The sequence below is a fragment of the Mycteria americana genome, chromosome Z (assembly GCF_035582795.1).
Source record: "Mycteria americana isolate JAX WOST 10 ecotype Jacksonville Zoo and Gardens chromosome Z, USCA_MyAme_1.0, whole genome shotgun sequence".
NCBI lineage: Eukaryota > Metazoa > Chordata > Aves > Ciconiiformes > Ciconiidae > Mycteria > Mycteria americana.
Window position 1 is genome coordinate 73,317,379 of NC_134396.1, and position 20,177 is coordinate 73,337,555.

General features: G+C 39.5%; 1 protein-coding gene across 2 annotated transcripts in view; it reads left to right on the forward strand.

Moving 5' to 3' along the window:
- The window catches only part of VCAN (versican), a 116,886-nt gene that overhangs the window by 33,851 nt on the left and 62,858 nt on the right, over window positions 1–20,177 (forward strand). For both annotated transcript variants that reach the window (XM_075488522.1, XM_075488523.1), the window contains exon 6: window positions 8,352–8,645. In XM_075488522.1, coding sequence (XP_075344637.1) covers window positions 8,352–8,645 — 294 coding nt within the window. The remainder of the gene's footprint in view (window positions 1–8,351; window positions 8,646–20,177) is intronic.

Below are 20,177 nucleotides of genomic sequence, written 5' to 3' on the forward strand. Positions count from 1 at the left end.
TTGGAGACCCTGTGTCAGTAGGATGACTATTCATGGAATAAGATGGTACTTGATTAATGATATCAAAATCTGGGCTGTAATGAGAATGTCATCATGGAAGTCATTGAACAGTTATTGGTCTGTTGGCTGCTATTAGCATGTTACCCCAGAAGGCCATAAATGGTGGTAAGAATTCTTGCAATACATTTTAACATAAATATGTATTGAATTTACAGTACTAATTTGGGTACTTGCACTGAGGATTTGTAGGAGCAACACCATGTCAGTTTTCTTCCTTTCTGGCCATATGAAATCACAAAGTTAGCCAGAGACCTGGATTTCTCCTTGAAACACAAACTATTATCTTAAATTAAAACCAGTTGTCTAGGCTAACTCTTACCATTTCCTTGTTCTGCGGAAAGCCAGAGAGATTAAAGACTGCACAATTATAAGTTAAATATTTTGATTTTTGCAAAAAACACAGAAGAATAATTATGGGAAGGATTTAAAATTTCTGAGCTCCTAGTGATAAAAATAAGAATCTGGAGTCAAAATATCATTGAACAGGTACTGGGCATGGTCTCTTATTACAAAATGACTTACATTCCTCATATTTCATCACATATTTCAGTGTACTAAGCATTAACAAAAACATTTAGGATACCTTTAACTGTGGGAGATGATTTACTAATAAAGAGTTTAAAGTGACTGTGCTGCAAAGGTTTGGATATAACTCTGAGGTTCTCTCAACACCTCCAACTGAAGCAGTGTCTGCACCAGTACCTTCTATGGAATAATCCCTTGAATGGAAATGGGTGATGGGGAAGGAGGGGTTTCCATTCTGTCTTGAGATAAGCGTGTATGTGACTGATTTGATGGTGCTGTGGTGTCAGAAATGGAGGCAAAGTGAGATCTGCTCGCCAAAGCTCACTGATGAAGTGAGGGGCTGTGAGTGTGTGGTGCGGAGCCAAAGCACAAACTACTCCATGCAGCATTGTCTCCTGGCCAAAGCCAGTTAGAAGCCATATATGTGTAACATGCAGATGGGGACTCATGCTAAGAAAGTTATTTTGGAATGGCTGTGGGGAAGATTATACAGTTTCTCTTCCATGCACTATTTCCCCCCCCACAGTGATGCAGGGAAGAAAAAGAAAAACAAAACCAGATGTCATTTAAATACTTTCCACCTAGTCTCAGGCCGTTTTGCTCTTGTCATGGAAATTTCTGTGAGAATAATACCAAATAAAGAAGTCATAGTCTAAAATATGGCTTCAGGTGAGAAGTTTCTTTGTGTTTTGGGCAGCTAAAGATCTCCTCTGGAGTCCATACCATTCTGGAGCAACAATTAGATTAGATTTTAAAACAGGGACACAGAGAAAAGGGTCATTTCTTCTTAGTTCAGTGCCAGTAGGGTCACATCCTTTGCATTGGCTTATACTGGACATTTCTCCAGCCTTGAATTGTGTGACCTAATACAGGGTCATGGATTCAAGAGTTCTCGAGAGAGGTACAGAGCCCAAATAGTGTAAACCAAAAAAGGAAATAATGCCATGGTGGCTTTTAGGCATGACATTGTATGTGAGCTCATAATGTAATAAAGCTCATCTTTGGAGAGATCCAAAAATGCTGATGTCTAAATGATTTTTGTAAGTGTAAGGCACAAAAAAAAAAAAAAAAAATCATATAGAATGCAAAGTTCATTTTGACAGCAGAGCTCTCTAAGGCTATAGAAGTTGCCATGCTATTCTTCATGCTTTAGGGCAAGCCTATGGGGAAAAGTATACTGTTCCAGTCTTGTCAAATGCAGTGGATTCCTGTTCAGCCTATGGTTTTGCATATAACAGACCTAAGACATTCAGGAGAGTTTAATTAAATCATTACTGATGTGTATCAAAAAGAAACAACTAACTTGTTCTAACGTGTAAGAGAAAAAGACTTCTTCAGCTTGTCTAGCCTTCTGCTTTAAAGTTGAACCTAGCTGCTTAGGTCTTTGTGGGTTTCCAGTTCTAGAGAGTGTTTTGCAGTAATTTGTGACTTTGTTAAGGATACCTCTTTACTAGTCTGGTGTGTCAGAGAACCAGCCCTTAACAGTGGTGAGATGGAGGAAGAGAACTGCAGCTGGGACAAAGCATCTTGTCTGTGCAGTTTGGGAAAGAGGGGGAACACTGGAGCATGAGTTGGGTTAACAAACAGCCTAACTATATGTAGCTTCCAAGACCCCTGCTTATGGTCAAGACAAATGAAACTTTTCAGGTCTGTCTTGGCCCAAATGTATTTGTATGTTTTTTCCAGAGTATTCAAGACAGGGGTAGTGGTCTCAATTATCTTCACACATGTGTAGAGAGGAGGGACAGATGTAGGCAGTGTCTCTTCCCTCCTTGGTGCACAAGCAGTCTGGTAGTGCTGTTGGTGGCTGCCACTGCCTTTCTGCATGGGCCTTTTGGCCAAAGAGAGAAAGAGAGGAGGAGGAAATGGAAATTCTTGGGACATGTGGTCATCAAGGTGCAAAGGTAAACGCTGTATTCCCCAAAGTGGCCACGATATTCCTGCTTCTTGGCACACTTGATTGTGTTCTAGAAATGAAGATTTGGGCAGATTCCATGTTTCTGAGGAAAAGAAAGTCATAAAGGCAGTGTCTCATGACTGCTTGAGCTTTGAACTGCCAACCATGGGGCTGTGACCAAAGGTTTATGAGGAACAGTAACATCAGGTTACAGCTGCAGGTGGGGAAATGTCCTTAGAATGTTCCATATAACATCAGAAAAGATGATATTTTGTCACTTGTAGCCATCTTTCATGCCTGACCCAAAGGACCATGATCTGCAACTGTAGTCACAGAGCCCTGGAGCTCTAACATCCCCATAAGGGCATCTTTGCTTGATGAGATTGGTGGGTTCCACCATCTCTCAGAAACAACTCATGAACAGGTCTGGAGTTCACCACAGACCCATTATGCTCAATAAAGGAGAGCCGCCAAATTCTTAGTGGGGGATAATATTTCTTCTCCTCAAACAAGAACACCACCACAAAGCTAAGAGGGAAAGGTAGTGGAACCTTTTTGTCTTGTTTTTATTTAAAATTGTTGGAGTTAAGCATTTCCATCTGTGGGAATGATTAGCTTTTTGTGTATTTAATATCACTTTGGATATTCTTATGTCTTTCTTTAGTTGATGCTGAAGATAGTTGAGGTTGTAGAATCTGAGCACCCAACCACAAGGTAAAGCTTGTGAGCGCCAAATTCCAGACAGGACAGTAATAATGAAGGCTCCTGTTGCTCTGGGAGAGCAAAATGGGGAAAAAGACTAAAAATATTACAACGGGATAAATATAAGTGTCTCCTTAGTATTTGTCATTCTCTCACATGGATAGGATAATAGCAACGTCATTTCATAGGTGGTTGACCAGCCACCATCCACAGCACTTGGTGTGTAACCAGATGTGTCAAAAGCATCCAGTGGGAGACTCACAGGTTTCCTCTTAAGCTTTTCTGCAGTTTGGGAGAATCCTTCAGACATCTGTAAAACTTTTGTCATGGACCTGCATGTGATGCCTTAATCTTCCAAGTGCAAGTGACTTGTAGCTCATTTTATTGTGCCTGGCATGGTGGGCGATGGTATGTGAAGTTGAGGAGATGATACTCTGCTCTGGGAAGAGAGTGCCACATAGTCAGGATCAAAGATGTCCTCTAGGAAGCAGCAGCCCACCAATCCCTTAATTGTGGTTTCATCTATGGAAAAAGAAATTACTGGTGAGGTCTGTGTTGGAAGGCTTACATCTAGATTCATTACTTCTACCCTAGTCAATACATGTTGTGTATTGACCCCCGGCTACGGTTCTAGCCTGCCGTTATTTCTGTGCTTGCTTTTAAGATGTGTGATTCATGACATTCACATCTACAAACATGCCCAGCTCAGTGAGATGTCTCCTGATGAGAGAGAATAAATGAATTAACTTTCAAAGGAATGAAACTTGCTATAAAACCAGCTGATAAGTCTGTAGATCTTAAGCTTTTTCCTTGGGGGTTGTAGTGAATCAGCTTTTGTCTTCAATAGAAAAACCTGGCTTCTTCCTCTGGCTTGATATATTTGAAAGAGAGGGAAAAAGCATGACTTCATCAGGTGTCTGTTTTAACCAAGCAAAACAAACTCATGTAACAGGAAAAGCCTGTAGATTCTTCAAGTGCTCTGACCACTGAGACTGGATGATCGACCTGAAGCTTGGTTTTAAACAGGAGCCAGCAATAATATACATTACATTATTGTCTGCAGTCTAAACATTGTCAGGGTCTCCATTTCACCCCCTGGTACTGTAGGACTAGTTTCTCTTCATCCACTGGTCTCAGCTCTGGGGTTTGCCTACATAGTATTGCTAAGTTACTTGGAGTGTACTGCAGCTATAAAAACATGGCTTTTAACACACACAAAAATTGAATCTGCCCTGCTGGTGTTGGTGGCTATGTCATTTGTTTATGAACCAGACAAGTTTTCTCTTAATTTCCTTGTTTCCAGCATTTTGGCTGGGAAATTGAGGTGCTTTCAGACATCATAATAAAGATACTGTAAGAGTGTGACAGGATGAATCCTCCTGCTGTAAATATGGAACCCATTGTGCTTCCAAAAACAGGAGTTAATTTTAGAGACTGCATGGATTAAATACATTTTATTAGCTTCACCATTGACTTTTTTGCTTTTCAGAGGAAGTTTCTGTGCAAAGGTCAAATCCTTTTCTCTTTGGTACTTTGAAGGAGCCAGGATGTTTCAGCTACATTGACTGACTTGCTGGAAGTCAGGATTGGAGCACAAGCCCTTTTTCCATGGCCTCTTGAAAGCCACTGTCAGTTTTGAGGTTGAGTCCATGAAAGAGATCAGCAGAACCTGAGCTCCATTGTACAATTTTTCCCCAAGTGCTTGGCAGTGCCAGAGTAAACTCCTAGAGCTTCTCACTGTTCTTCCTTCAGCAATCAGCACCTTTTTTCATATTCCTTCTTCTGTGTTTCCTGCTCTATTGCTCCGCTTTTGTGTTGGCTGACTGGGGAACAATGTGGTTTCCAACCCAAGTTCTCACTATGAGAGAAACAGCCACGTTGACACTGAAGTAAGATCGGTGCTCTTTCCACATACGATAAACTGAATTTCCACATTGCTGTGAGGATAAAGAGGTGGGGGATTATTAAGTAGTGCTTCCAGAACACGCACCTAAAATATCAATAGTTTGGTAACCATCTCTTTCTGACCAAGGAGACTGGTGGTGAGCAAGTGTCTCAGCACTAATCATTTCAGAGAGGTGACATGGATAGTAAATGTCATCCCTCTACATTCCAATTGATTGCCCTTACTGCACACAATCTGTAGGTCCTGATTAGCTGTCTCTGTGATGTATGGGTCACCATATCCCTGAAGTTCTAAGCCTGCTGTGCATGTAGTATACATGCCCACAGTCTGCTCCAGGTGAGAAGTGCAGGAAAGATTGTGCAGATTTTCTCATCGCATAATTTAGGGCTGCTGTGAATCAAACTGACGCCATTCAGCTGAAGAAGTGTTTTGAGCACTGTTTTCTTCCCAAGCACTCAACAGAAAACATAAACCTTTCTCCTTCTTTTTGTAATGTAGTTTTGGAAGATTGCAGGACAACTTTTAAGTGTTTGGGGATTTAAATAGCAAGGCCTTTATTAGGCTTTTGCTTTGTTTTTTATATTTCATCCCAACAATTATTATGCACATTAACTGCACACTCAGATATAATACAGAATTTTAATTTATTTTCAGACTGGACAGACAAATTGCAGTCTCATATCTCCTAGAGTAAATGACTCTTATTTGGAATCTGACTTTCGCACTCTACTGGATTTTTTTAAAAATAGGAATTCTGGAATCATAGCAAAACACTCTTTAATTAGAGCAATTGCAAGCTGCCATGTTTTAACATCTTTGTACCCTTTATCTTATCACTAGCATTCCTGTAATAAATTAATATTTACTTGGTATATGATGGAATGACAATAAGGGCATTTTGCTGATTGCTCTGGCACCTTTTTGCATTCTTCGTGAATTTGTCCTCACAAATTCTTTGATATACAAAATAGGTGGCAAAGAATGCAACTTTGGACTTAACTTATTGGACTGTTCTGGTTAGACTGCATTTTTCCTTAAACACATGGGGTTTTTTATTATTTGGTTTTTATGGTAAAACACCCTTTGACAAAGATATGGTATCTGTATGACAGCAGCTGACTTTAATATATGAACCAAATATATATAAATATGTGTGGGGTCAGTAGAATAGATTCAATACAAAGAAAGATATGCCACGCATCTTTTAAATGTGCAGTATTATCAATATTGCAAACATGGGCATACTCCAAGATAAATTTAAGGCAGATTTCCATATAGAAATGCTCTTGTGCAACTTGGGTAAGTTCTCTGCTAAAGTGACCTCTCTTACACAGGTACTGATTGAAGCCTGGATTTTGAAGTCTTATAGCCATTCATTAAGTTTTGTTCCTTTAACAGAACGCAGATGACAGCTCAGAGCTAACTTCAATAGTGTTATGCGCAAGCTCCATTTGGAGGCAGTGATCCAGATCAGTTGATGGAAAAATTGCTTTGCTATTAATCTTGCATGGTTTACCCATTTTCCTATGTTTTCAATAAGTTTCTCCCAGAAAGAATGTTGTGGGATTGCTTAACATTATTTACTTTTTGATCCATTGTATTTGTTACTAGAAAACCATTAAAATACATTGTTTTTCTTACTTGTCTCATTTTCTTGTCTAACTGGACCAATATAATCTGCTATTTAATTGCAATAATTTTAACTACTAATTTTCATATACATGATGGCTGCTGTGTCCTCAGAACAGAGGGGGCTGCCCTAGAGAGGTCCTTCTTCGTTCCATTGTTTCATGATGCTGCCATTGGGACAGTATGGTGTGATAACTACATCCATCATTCTGTATTGGCCATGATACCAGATATGCCCATTGACGCAGAAAAAGCTGTCTTCTGCAGAAGTGTTTAATAAAAAAGTACGTTATCTGTGTGGTCTGAAGAGCTGAATGAAGCATTCTGGTACTTCTGAGGGTAAATGATTCTTTGCTTTCCTTATCTTAAAGTATGTCCTATGGACATGCTCTGTCCCTTTACCTCTAAGTTAAAAACTCCCTACAACATGTATAAAGAAACTTACACTATCGAATTGATATTACAGCTGTAATAACAAATCCGAGTTTCTACCTAGGAGGAAAAAGAAAATTGGCACATTGCCTCCTTTCACACTTGCATTCCTTTCAAGCCCGAAACAAGCGTAATATTGATGTGAATGAAACTGCTTGGGGTGATGTAGTTTCTGTCTTTTGCTAGGTTGCCTTGAGACAACTGCAGAGGTGGGACAGATTGTATGTCCAATATGAATAAGCAGTGCTCTCCTGCAACAGTGACTGTTGTGTTCTGGCCTGCTGTAGTTGAGGAAGAGAATTACAGTCTTGTAACAAATATTTTGAATTTGCACTGTTTTCTACAACTGAACATGTTGATTTTAGGTCTCATCAGTTCTAGCTGAAGTCTGAGCAAAAACTAGAGAGGAGTCAGTTTACTGTTTCATTCCCAGGATACGAACATTAGAGCCTTGATTTTCTTTATTGTGTTTGGGTAAATGAGGCAACAAAGCCAACTGCATAATGGTGATTTAGCTTGGAAGTAAAATATTAGATGTGCTGTTTGTTTTGTTACAGTTACCAGCTGGAAGGCTATTGTTTACAAATTATTATTCCATGGAAGCTAAACTATGCTAGCAGCATTCTAGACCAATTCAACTTTTTCACACAAAAAGGACTTTGTGCATGCAACATGTCTGCTGCATTTCCTCACCTTTGTTTCCCCATGAGGCAACATGACGACTGATGGAAATATGACATTAGAAGCTGCTGTGGAGCAGCCAGTGGAGAACATTCACTTTTTTTGTGTGTCTCAAGTGAGATTCTAGTGATGACTAAAAAGGTCAGGTAGGAGGCTTGCAGATAGAAAAGATTTGTTTTACTGAGAAAGTAAATTCTGTTGGACTGGATTTAATTAACACAGTTGAGTTGCAAAATCTACTCCAACAGAGGTCACAGAGGAGCTTCAAGGCTGCTGTTACATCTGCCTAGAGACTGAGGGAGGGTCTCAATCTCCAACCACAGTGTACTTCATCACCTAAAGTTTGCATAAAAATGCTCATGCTTTGTGGTAGGTTCATTTTCGTATTCAAATCTGGGACATTTGCTTTGCTGACTATCTGATTTTTTTAAGCAAAAAACTATTGGAAGAGGGGAACTAAGCTGACTTGATGGTGGAATGTGATACTCAGTCTTTGTTATCTTTGTTTTCTTCCTCTAGGTGAAGTGGTTCATGTCTCAGTCCCTGAGAAGCTCACCTTTGAGGAAGCTAAAGAGCTGTGTCAGAAAAGAGATGGTGTTCTTGCTTCTGTTGGGAACCTGTATGTCGCCTGGAGGAATGGCTTTGACCAATGTGACTATGGCTGGCTGGCGGATGGCAGCGTTCGTTACCCAGCCTCGGTGGCAAGGCCCCAGTGTGGTGGAGGTTTACTTGGGGTGAGAACCCTGTATCGCTATGAGAACCAAACAGGCTTTCCTTACCCAGATAGCAAGTTTGATGCCTACTGCTATGAACGTAAGCTTTTTTTTCAGTTGTAATTTTCAGTATGCTCACCGTGCTAATCCTGAAAAGTGTTTTCTTTAATATGTGTTTTGTTTCAGTTCTTGAAGCGCGCAGGAGTTTTTAAAAAATTCTTTTATCGCTATGGCTTTACAAAAAAGAGAGAAAAGCCAAACTAAAACAAATGTCTTAAAGTAACATTGACAGGTAAAGATAGGCAAAGTTTTAAGGTAAGATTTCAGCCTGAGTAATTTTTTTACACAGAGTGACACACCGTATCCACGGTCACCCTGAGGCTGCAGATGCTACATATTTTGGTGCCTGAGCGCACCCTGGTATCTTTGTGTCATCTCAATGAACATAGGAACAGAAGAAATGTCCTACTTGACCGGGTGAATGACTGTCATCTAACTTGATATTCTGTCTCCATTCATGGAAATAAGAGAGGTTGTTTACAGACTGCATACAAGCCTGGCCATTTTCAGGTCTCTGAGATGTCAGTAGTTTGGGGGTTATCTCTGTATTCCAGGCATTTTGTCCCATCATATTTTTTAGGCTTCTAAAGCAGTTGTAAGTTCTCCTCTCACTCACTCAGTGTTTCATGTACCAGTCAGCTGGTACTGTGGATGGTCTAAATTGCCTTTCTTACTCTCCCTCCTGGTATATTCAGAGGCACATCAAGCCTTTGCCACATTCACCTGGTAGTCTGCATCAATCTAAACCAGATCTCCTCCACACCTGTCAGCTTTCCTTTGGCTTTGAGGTTAAATATTGCTGTGTAACCTCTTCCATCTTCAGTGCCAGCAGCCTGGCTCTGCTATTATTATGGTGCAGCCTATCCTTGCATAGGCTCCTTTTGTCCCAAAAGGTTCACCAGCTTCTAGTGTACCTGAGTTTCTCTTCCCTATATCATCTCACCTGCACATCAGTTCCAGGTCCCTGCCTGTCTCCCAGGCCTTCCTAGAACTGGCAGTGCTTCACAGACCACCACCATGGAGGTCCTGGTCTCATCTGCCTGTCCTCCTCCAGAACATCCCTCCTACATTTCTCTCTGTTATTAGTGATGACTACTTACTCTTTCCCTTCGCCTCCAGAAACCCGTCCATGCATCTCATGATATGCAACATGTACGTTTCTGTGTAGCCCTTTCAAATACCACAAATCGGCTATCTGTGTCTGTTAAGAGAGGATCCTATCACCTTACTTCTATCCTTTAGGATCCCCTCCATCACAGGAGTGTTCTTTGTGCAAGAGGACACTGATACTGTTGGAAGGTGCATGACATCTAAGAGATCAGACTGCTTCTTCCCAGCTGAATATCCTGCTTCCCTGAGACTTGCAGCCTCCTCACCAGCATAGGGAGGTTGGACTGCTCAACAGTTTTCCTGCAGGCCTCTCTGTTGCAAATAGTACAATTGACATTAACATGTAAAGGCTACTTGTGTTGAGTTAAAAGTTCAGAACTTGGTCTATAACTATGAATATATAGGTTTTTTGGACTCAGTCCTGTGACTGCAAGTCAGAACTGCTTGAAATGTGCAGCCTCTACTGTCCCCATTTGTGTGGATGATGAACCAACTGCAGCTGCAGATCTTTCCAACTCAGGCATTGAAGGCTCATTTATGAACAAATATTACTGCTTGAGAACAAATCCCGACATCTGGTGTAACGTTACAGTGTGGCTGTTCTCAGACAGTCTTAGCAATATTTTCAAATAGGATTGTTATTTTTTTTTCCTTTATTGCTTGTGTGTAAGATGTTCCAAAACTTTGCATGTGGAAGTAGTCCTAATGGAGTTCAAGGGATACAGGAATAAGGACTAGTTAAGTTCAGGAGTGTGTGCTCTGATCTGCAGAGCAGAGTTTTGTTATATCACTCTTTCTGTCCCTCCCCCAAATTGTTTATGATAGGTTTAAGTGTCATGGGTCAAATTGACTTTAATGGGGATAAAATTTGTCAGTCCCTCTAAAAGAGTGAAGTAGGGACTGGACATTTTGCCTGTAATCTAGTCTTTAGGGAGGACAAAATTCCAAATTTCTGTTTGTTTGTGTGAATTTCAGCCCTTTCAAACAACACATGCCTTTTTAATGCTCTTTCTGGAAGTTTTAGTTAACAAGTTCTGGTGACATACCATTTGTTCTAAAAACATCCTTGATAAGTATTGGGTTGTTGCCTTTTGTATAACTGCTTTTTCTGCAAACTCTTGCCCTTGATACATGAGAATAAATATTTCATCAGTTTGCAACCCAGGAAGTAGACAGTCTATGACTATCAACCCTTTTACAAGAAAAAAAGGACTAAACAGAACCAACACAATTTGGTAGACAGTGGGCTGCCCTCCAGCAATTTTAATTGCAATCAACATTACGTCAGAATTAATTAAACACTGCTAGCTCGATGACTCAGGTTTTGCCAGATACATCTGGTTTTGTGTTGGGAAATGCAGGAGTGTAATGCTGAACTGTGTGCCCTCCTTCAGGGTGCCTTTCTGCCACGTTTCAGAAGTTACTGAAAGCTCTCTCTCCCTCTCAGAAGGTGCTCAGGATCTCACAGGAACCAGCTGTAACTCTTCATTTCTTTTGCTAAAAGATTTATGCAAGTGGTGAGTAATGAGACTTGCTGCCTAGCATCTTGGTCTTTCACATCTGAAGCAGCTGCTGAAAGCAGTGGCTGTAGAGTGAGTCACTCTCTCCTGTTGGAGCCTTGGGGCCAGTCCCTTTTCGGGGGCAGAAAAAGGGAGAGAAAGCAAAAAAATGGTTCTACAGTATAGAAGGAGGCTTGAATTTAAGTCCTTGTTTCAAGTCATCTTTTGTCTGGAAGTTTCTTCCAAAATTTCCCATTATCTCTATTTCAAAGTTTCAGTGCAGTAGTCCGTCACATAAAGTCCACTATCCCCAAGCTCTGACTGCTTTTAGCTCAATAGGAAGCTTTTATGCAGCAATTCCCACTGTGCCAGGCAATAAAACAGTCCTCCCTACGATCTCGACTCCTTCCACATAACTCCAATCCAGTGCTTATAGCTCTTACTGTGCGTGTTGGGTGTCTCACATTACATCGTTATGTTTCCCTCCTTGCCTGAATACCCAGTCACACCAGCAAATAACTTCTGTTGGTGACAAAGAAGAAAAAAGGGAGGTCGTTACATGCATTTGTAAGATCTTAGCCAGCTAAAGGGAAAAACACAGAGTACCTCTGCAAACAGGGCAGGATCAAGCCAGCTACCCAGGTAGCACAGTGCTGAAGGTCTGCAGCACAGATGTTCATGCGGTGATCTCAGGTTTTTTACAGCATCCCTGTAAAGTTTCCTCTGCCTCCTGTGTGAAAGCTAGTGATGTTCCCATTGACTCAGCTTCAAGGGTTATGGCCACATGTTGCACATTTAGTCTGAAGTGAAATAGCAATGATGAAGGACCTGTGTCTGCCACTTTTACTCATGCTGAGTAGTACTATACTCCCTGAGTAAGGCCACCAAAACAAATGCCTCCCAGCCACAGAAAGGATGAGTCCAATGCTTGAATTTACACATACTCTGAAGCAATAGATTTGTGGCAAAGCAGGCATCTGTTTTAGTCATTACAAAGACAAATTGTATATTTAAGAAAGGGGATATCTCTTTCTTCAGTCCTGCTTAAAGTCTTCACTCCTATCCTGTGATTAAAAGTCTCTGGTGGAAAATCTCAAAATATTAATTTTAAATTGCAGGTAAAAGAAACCTCAGTCAGTATTTTGAACATTTGACTTACTTTTAAAAAGGAATTGCATTTATTAAAATACATGAAAAACAGTAACTCAAGCAGTAAATTCAACTTAAAAATGATATGCACTAGTTTCAATAAAACAGCCAACCTGGACAACATTTAACAGTACAGTTAAGTTCAGGATTTTAACTTCAGCAATGTTCTGGTTACAAAATTACATTGTACAAAATGTCTTGACTTTATAAAAATAAAAGTGGCCCAAAGTAATAATACATGATTTAAAATCTAAAAATCTTGTTAAAAAAATAGAAAAACGTTCTTCACTTTGATCACAAGTGTTTTTCACTCTACAGAAACCACATGGCTCTGAGTTTCTGAAACATTATCCCCATGTTTCCTCTCATCCCTCCAAGACTGTTGCCAGACTTTTTAGTTCTTCTTTTTGTCTGAGAGGTACCTAATCATGTATCTGATGGGCCTTGAAAAAGTTTCAGGTTAGACACATGATTAAGTACTTGAAGGTCCTTGGAGGCCACCATCAGAGGAAAAGTTTTTCAAGTGTTAACACATAGAACTTCTCTTTACAATTAAAAAAGAAAAGGTAGAGCAACTGTTGCTGAAACCTATGTTTATTTGTAAGAGAATAAAATATGGTATCAGCAAAAAAATTTTCCATTTTTAATGGGTACCTACTTAATAGTTAGTTCTTGCATAGAGCTATAGGGTATTTAATTCCATCCCTCAGCCCCCCTCACCAGGTCTAACTCACTGAAGTTTTTCAGAATCTTGCCACAGACTTCAACTGACTTTGGATGGGGCATTTTATACTATAGTATCTAGTATAGTAGAACAAATTGCACTCCAGAAATGCACTAATAAAAATGTATACAGTTTTTGTCTTACATACGTGCAGCAAAACTGAACTTGATGAACTGCATACACAGAGGTGGTGGAATTTTTGAAACATAAATCTACATTTTGCTGAGAAACAGATTTATTAAAGCTTAATTGTTTCATAGACCTATATTGATTTTGGTGAATCTTCCAGCTCAGCAAAACATTTTTGGCTTGTCTCAAAACACGTGTTGACCGTTTTGCTCTGGATTTGGCCATTTTGTTTCAGATTTGCTCTTTCGTTTTGACTTTGTTTCACGCACCTTTGTTGTTTCTCTTGGGTTATGCCACTTTGGTTTGGCATTATGATTTCATTTTAGCTGGAGATTGAAAAATTCCCGTTCTGAGACGGCATTGCCATATCTGTTCATCATGAATGGAGTCCACATTGTTTTGTTTCAATACAGCCCCGTCAATAGTGTATCCAAGTCAACCACCGCTTGTGACTGAGGGCCTCTTTCTTTGATGCTTCATCTGTCTAAAGCTCAAAATCAGAGCACACTTTTATAAAAGAAATATAGGAAGCAGCAACCTTCTTAGTATGTAGCAGGACTGACCTTTGTAAGATGAAAGTGGAGAATAATTGTATCTCTGCAAACCTCTCCTCTGCCCACCCCAAAACATCTCCAACCCAAACCCTCTGTTTCTTGTCAGTTCAAGTAAGAGTGTTTTGCTAGGACAGGAGTGTTTGGTAATGCAAGGCAACTTGCAAGCAGTGTTCTTCTATGGAGGACTTCAGAGCAGGGAAAGAAAAAAAAGCCCCTTCTTTGCAAGGTCCTACAGCATGAGCCACCATGATTGCAGGCTAAGGCTCAGAAAACATCAACTGTGCTCCACTTGTGCAGCAGCAGAAAGGATAAGATTTTTACGCATAGCTCAAAAGCTGGCAGAAGAAACGCTGTCTTCCCTTTTGCTACATGTGACTTAGTTTGGAAAACCTTGAATAACTAGGCAGTTCTGTCCTTCTCCACAGCAACCGTTGGTAGCTACATGTCCCAGCTATTTCTTGGATGAGGGAATTATTTCCAGCCTGATGTCAGGGACTGTATTAGAGGAGATCTGTGGATTTTTGATCAGTTTGGGAATGACCACAGAATACTGAAGACATCGGGCGTGGTGACACCCAGGGAACAAAATTGTCGATCTGAAGAAAATGGAACACAATAGAGTGCTGAACATAATAAAGCCAGTGTCCTCCACCATTTCACAGTCCAGTATCAGAATGGGTAAAATGCCTTTGAGCAGGCAAGCATCTCAAGGTCATGGCACTGACCACAGTGTATACAAGGCTGTTGGCTCTGCTCATGCTTCCTTTCCCCTCTGTGAAGGTGAAGCTATGCGAAGGGCTTAAGCTGCCTTAGCGAGGCAGCTACCACCAGGTAACAATTCTCTAGCTTTTATTATTTGGCTAAGAAGGTAGATCTCTGTGCTTCTCTCAGATACGCAGTTTAGCAAGACCTACATAGCTGCAGAGATCTCCAGTAATATCTTGGACTGGGTGTAGGAGGAGTAAATCTCTGAAGCTCTCTGCTGGGTTTATAGCAACAGGCAAACATCACAGAGGCTGTGCACACTAACAGCTCACAGCATGTTTCTCACCCCACTCTACTTCAGTTGCACGTTGAAGGAATTTTGAGAAGTCAGTCAGACCATGCTGAAAACGGCAAGATTTCAGTCCACTTCAGACAATCCTGTGCCATAGACCTCACTAGTACCTCACCCTGGGAAGGAGGAGGAGGTCGTGGTTGAGTGCAGCTTAACCTTTTAAATGCTGTGTAAAGTATGAACAGAGAGAACCTGATTTATCAATCTAGCTGATGTATGTGGAGCAACTGTTTGGAGCCTCAGGAGCTGGAGCTTCAGGAGGAGACGCTTCTTTTGCCAGAGGAAGTGAACTTGCATTTATCTGAGTCATTAAAAACTGGGTTCCTTAAGAATATTCCCTAAGTGCAAACATTGCGGACAGAGGGAAAGAGGAAAGAAAAGAGGACACAGTTGAAGGCATTTTCCTTCATTCCCTCAGATCACTGAACAAGTCAGGTAACAAGGTCAGGATTAGGAACAACAAGGTGAAGAATTAAAAGATCCATCCCTTTAGGTGTTCAAGTACAGGAAGAATAAATTGGTTTTTCTCTTTATTACCTTTGCTCACTGCTGTGGCAACTGGGTACCACTCATGGGACATACAAGTAATTTGTCTCTTTTCACACTAGGTGGGGAGAGCAAAGCAGCAAGATTTTTGCTGTTGGTTCCTGACCCGAGTGACAATCTTGGCTCTCTTTGTTCTTCAATTGGTTTTTGTGGTCAGGAAGCAAAGATTGTTGCTTTTATTTGGTGCTGGGATACAGATTTCATTAGGAAGAGCTGACTAAAGAGGCTTGCTGATTTTTTGTCCTCTTTGGCAGTTTTATTATAAATAATGTGGAAGGAAAAATGCTTTTTGCTATTGTTCTTTTGTGGATAGATTGACAGGTTATAATTTGTTCACAGAACTACACTTGCATGTGGGGAAACCAGGAGATAACATATCCTTCCCTCTTTAACCATCTGACTTCAGAAGTTATGAAAGAGCAAGTGGTTTTACTTAAGAGTATTTGTGTTCACAGAGCTAATAGAGCTGCTGCCTCTACTGTTTTGTTAGCTGGAAGAAAAGAACGTTGGGCAATGGTGTGAAGAGGATGCATGACCTTTCGTCATGTTTTTAAGTTTTTCCTTACAAGTAAGATAGACCAAGAGCTTTTAAATTTATTTTTTTAAGAATCACATTCATTTTCTCTGATATTGCACATATTTTGTAAGTGGAAATGGATACTGTGTTTAGATTTTAAAATTATTTTTCTCATTGCATTTTGCTTGTGTTTTGATGTCAAAATGCAGTGTAGGTGAGTGGGAGTATACACCTGGAGTTATAGAGAAACTCTTATAGCTGCAGTATCATATTTTGAATCCTCCTTATGTTACTACACGTCTCATAAGTAATGAGCAAAACTCCACATCTGCTGTCTACCTGTCTGCTTCCTGAAATGAGTGAATGAGTGGGTACTGAGTCAGTGTAATAATGAGAGCTTTCTGGTTCAGTCTGTAACCCAGAGCACCAATTTTTATTTTTTTGGATCTGTTCTTACTCTTAGACTTGTCCAGTTTGGGAGGTTCTGCCAGTAATTTAAACTCCAGCTGGCATAACTCTTGGAGTCAGGGCAACATTCAAGACTGTCCCCTCTGCCAGGGATGGTAGCAGGGAAAGGACGGACACACAGAACAAACTTAACAAAGCAGCAAACAGAAATTAACATACAAAAATATGTAAAAATTAAGCAAAGCAACCTCTCTGCATAGACATCATGCTCTAAATGGGCTGGAAGATGTCAGACCATTAATTTTGACTGTCTCAACATTACTGATATTTTGGAATAATTTATTTTGGCTGAAATTCACAGAAAGAATTCACTATTTTGAGGTTTTGTTCTGACTTAAAAAATTTTTTTCTTGTTTTGGCTGTTGGTAATGACTCAAAACAATTTATTTTTCCATCTGTAGGGTCTATGTTCTTTCAAGTTCTTTAGTACATACCTAAATGTGAACACAAAACAGTATTTCTGAGTGCAGAGAAGCTGCTCAAGTGATTCAAGTTAGACACATGGTTAAAAATTTTGTGGGACTGGTTATGCTGAAAATGCATATATATAAATTATAATATATATAATCTTTAAAATAAACATTTTCTCCTCCAGAAAGTACCCCCAGATGTCTTGAAAGTATTATTAGACAGCACAGAACATTCTAAAATCCTTATTTGGTAATTGCAAAGTTAAACCATGTCAAAAGTTGTGTAGTGTGATTTCCTTGAAAAAATATTAAGTTTTAATATTGCTACATTATTTTGAATCCTTATTTAAACACTGGTGGGAGAGAAGAGGAAGAAAATGCTGTACAGTGAAAGCATAAAATAAATAAACAGAAAGTGAAAAAATGTAGTATCTCTGCAAAGTCATATACTCCATCCAAAATCAGCTTCATGCAGGTTGTTCAATATGAAAGGAATCGATTAAAAAATGACAAGATACTCTTTGATATGAGCAGCTGTTGGTGAGATAATTTGCTTTCTTGCTGCTAATATGTTCATGAATTTTATTAGGAAAATCTGCCTCATGTCTTGAATCAGAAGAAGGACAAAAGAGATAGCATATTGCATGCATGATGCAAGGAGTACAGTAATGCAAAACATCTGGGTGGAGAGGACAACAGTTCAAACTGATGTTCAGTCTATTAAAAAAGCAACCTTCTCTGTTTTCTTTTTCCCCCATAGGAGAAAAAAATAGCACTGATAGATTTCTCCTTGAAGAACCATCTTTTTTTGATCCAGTTAAATACGTTTGCAAACCTGAATGATCTGTATGAAGAGTCTTATATATCATATTTATGACAAAGCAGTTTTAGAGGCCCTGTAGTTGATTATAACCAGAACTAGTCTTTGCACACTGGTAACCCTGTGTTGGTTTCCACAGGAGAAAATGGCTGTTTATTTATAAACTCTTAAAAAATATACGCTTTTCTTACACCAGTATATGAATTTAATATTTATTGATTCACTTATTAAAATAAGCTAATCAAATACACTTGGTGTTTTTTCAGGTTTACTTCATAAATGTGTACCAATTTTATCAAGTAATTAGCAGATAATGAGTCATGAACAACAAATAACTGCATCTCAGGCATAAATATGTGAACTTTTGGGACTTCCAAACATTTCTTGGAAATTGGGAAGCTACATAAATGGTTGTGATTAAGCGTACACAATTTCCCAGCAATGATAAAGTAAAGTTAACGTTTTTCCCCACAAATTTTAAAATCAATTCTCATGCCGTCATTTTTGCCTAGCTTTGTTAGAGGGTATTATGTTTTCATATTCTTTCAAACAGTGATCTTGATAATCAAAATATGGTAATTGCGATCTGAATGAGTACTTGATGTTAGCTTCAAAACAAATTCAATCTGCGTTAGGGAAACTAATCTTATGATTAGAAGGGAGAATATGAGACTATGCTGTCTCCTTTTCATTTTGCCATAAAAAAGAGCGGTTAAGGCAAATTGGCAGATTCGTTGGTAGAAATTTAACAATTACTAACTACCATTCAGGAGGACAGTGCTAACTTATTTGTGCGCACTCTTCACTCCCTAGTTGTAAAGTAAAACTCTGTGGTTTAAACCATCCTCATGCCTGCAGAGAAGGAAAAAAATTGTAAGAATTGGTTGATTCTTGATTGTGGGAACGCCATCTCACACTTGAATCAGATAGGCATTGAAAAGAGTGATAAACCTCCACTTCAGGTTGTAGAACCCCAAAACACAAAAATCACTTGTGTTAAGGCTGTGCTTTGCTTAGTGGGATTTCAAGAACTTTATTCCCTTCTTGCTCAACTGAATGTTTTAAGCTAGAAAAAAAGAGTATATAAGTAGCTAAGTCTTCTTTGTAAAACCACAAAAAGATTTAACATATGGTAGGGAAAAGAATCCATTCCTTTTTCTGCTGGCAAAGAACACCACCACTTCTAAACATAGCGACATCATATTTTCTTACCCTTACAATTTCCTTTTCACTTTCACTTCTCATTCAAGAAAGCTGAAATATCAACTCTTTTTCCTCATTTCCCTTCTCTGTAAATCTACCCGTTCTTCTAGAAATCCTAAGAGGCCATCATCTGGCAAGCCTACTTACTTTAGGGTAAATCAAATAGCTCTCTTGCAAAGGTGACATTTTCAAAGCTTGGTGTGTGAAACTAAACAAATATTTGTGTGACCCTAACTTACACATGTGGAATTCATATCTACAAATATCAAAGGGGTACCTAATTAGACATGCGTGTGTGAAAAGAACTGATTTGTGCATACATACTGTGTATGTTTGAGTATGAACTGTCATTGCACAAATAAGTGACTAAGTTGAGTCTTTCTAAATTTTTCATTTACTTTCTTCCTCTTCTTTGGTCACACTATTAGCTCCTGCAAGTCCCGAGTCAGTCAGAGGCTGTACCATTATCTAGAACATCTTCATCTCCATATGCCAGGCAGTAAAAATCCAATCTCAGAAGTCACTTTTTCCCCTGATAACTGGTATTCATACCTTATATTGAGTAAAGAAAGTTTCTTGATCTCTTTTATTAACTCACAGCTATAATAGCGAGACTTTGGCTTCAATATTTCCTTGTAAAATACTGTAACTGTTTTGATTTCTGCATGTTAGGGGAATAGACTTCTTTGCTCTATTAGAAGTTGACCAATATTTTCTTCTGCAAGAAGATGTACGTGTAGTTGTGTCTGTCTGGTAAGCAGTTAGTCCTCATATACACAGCCTGTTTAATGCATTCTTCATAGGCTTAGTGTGATTTAAAGAACCATATTTTGCTCTTAACTGGCATCCATATAAAGCTTTTGACTCTCAGTCACTTAGCAATTAACAGCACTGATTTAAGACCTTCACATCTTCCATCTCTCTGCTCCCATCGCCCTTCTGAAGATTACCGACCTGGAAGAATTGGCAGAAGGGGAGATGTTTCCACCCTGGGCTTTTCCCAAGTAAATCCTGTTTTCTTAGCACAAACTCACCTTTTTCAGGAGTTTAAAATCTGATACCAATGTCATGGTTGTCGGCACACATTTCCTCCTCAGATAGGATCGAAATCTGTGGCAGAAGGAGAGGACAAGGGATAAGGCAGCAAGATTCTTTAAAACATCACAATTTGGTTCACTGGAAAGACCTTTCTTTCTGCCTCTTGTGAATCTAGGTTAGCTACCCCCTTACTCTTCCCATCATTCAGAGGGGTCAACACTGCCTTTTCATGTTCAACACTCCCATAGAAGCACTTTTGTGTGTGAAGGAGTTGCAGATGTGTATCTTTGAAGTCTTTTCCAAAGATCAACATCATTATAGTATTAAGTTTATGATCTTATGGTTTAC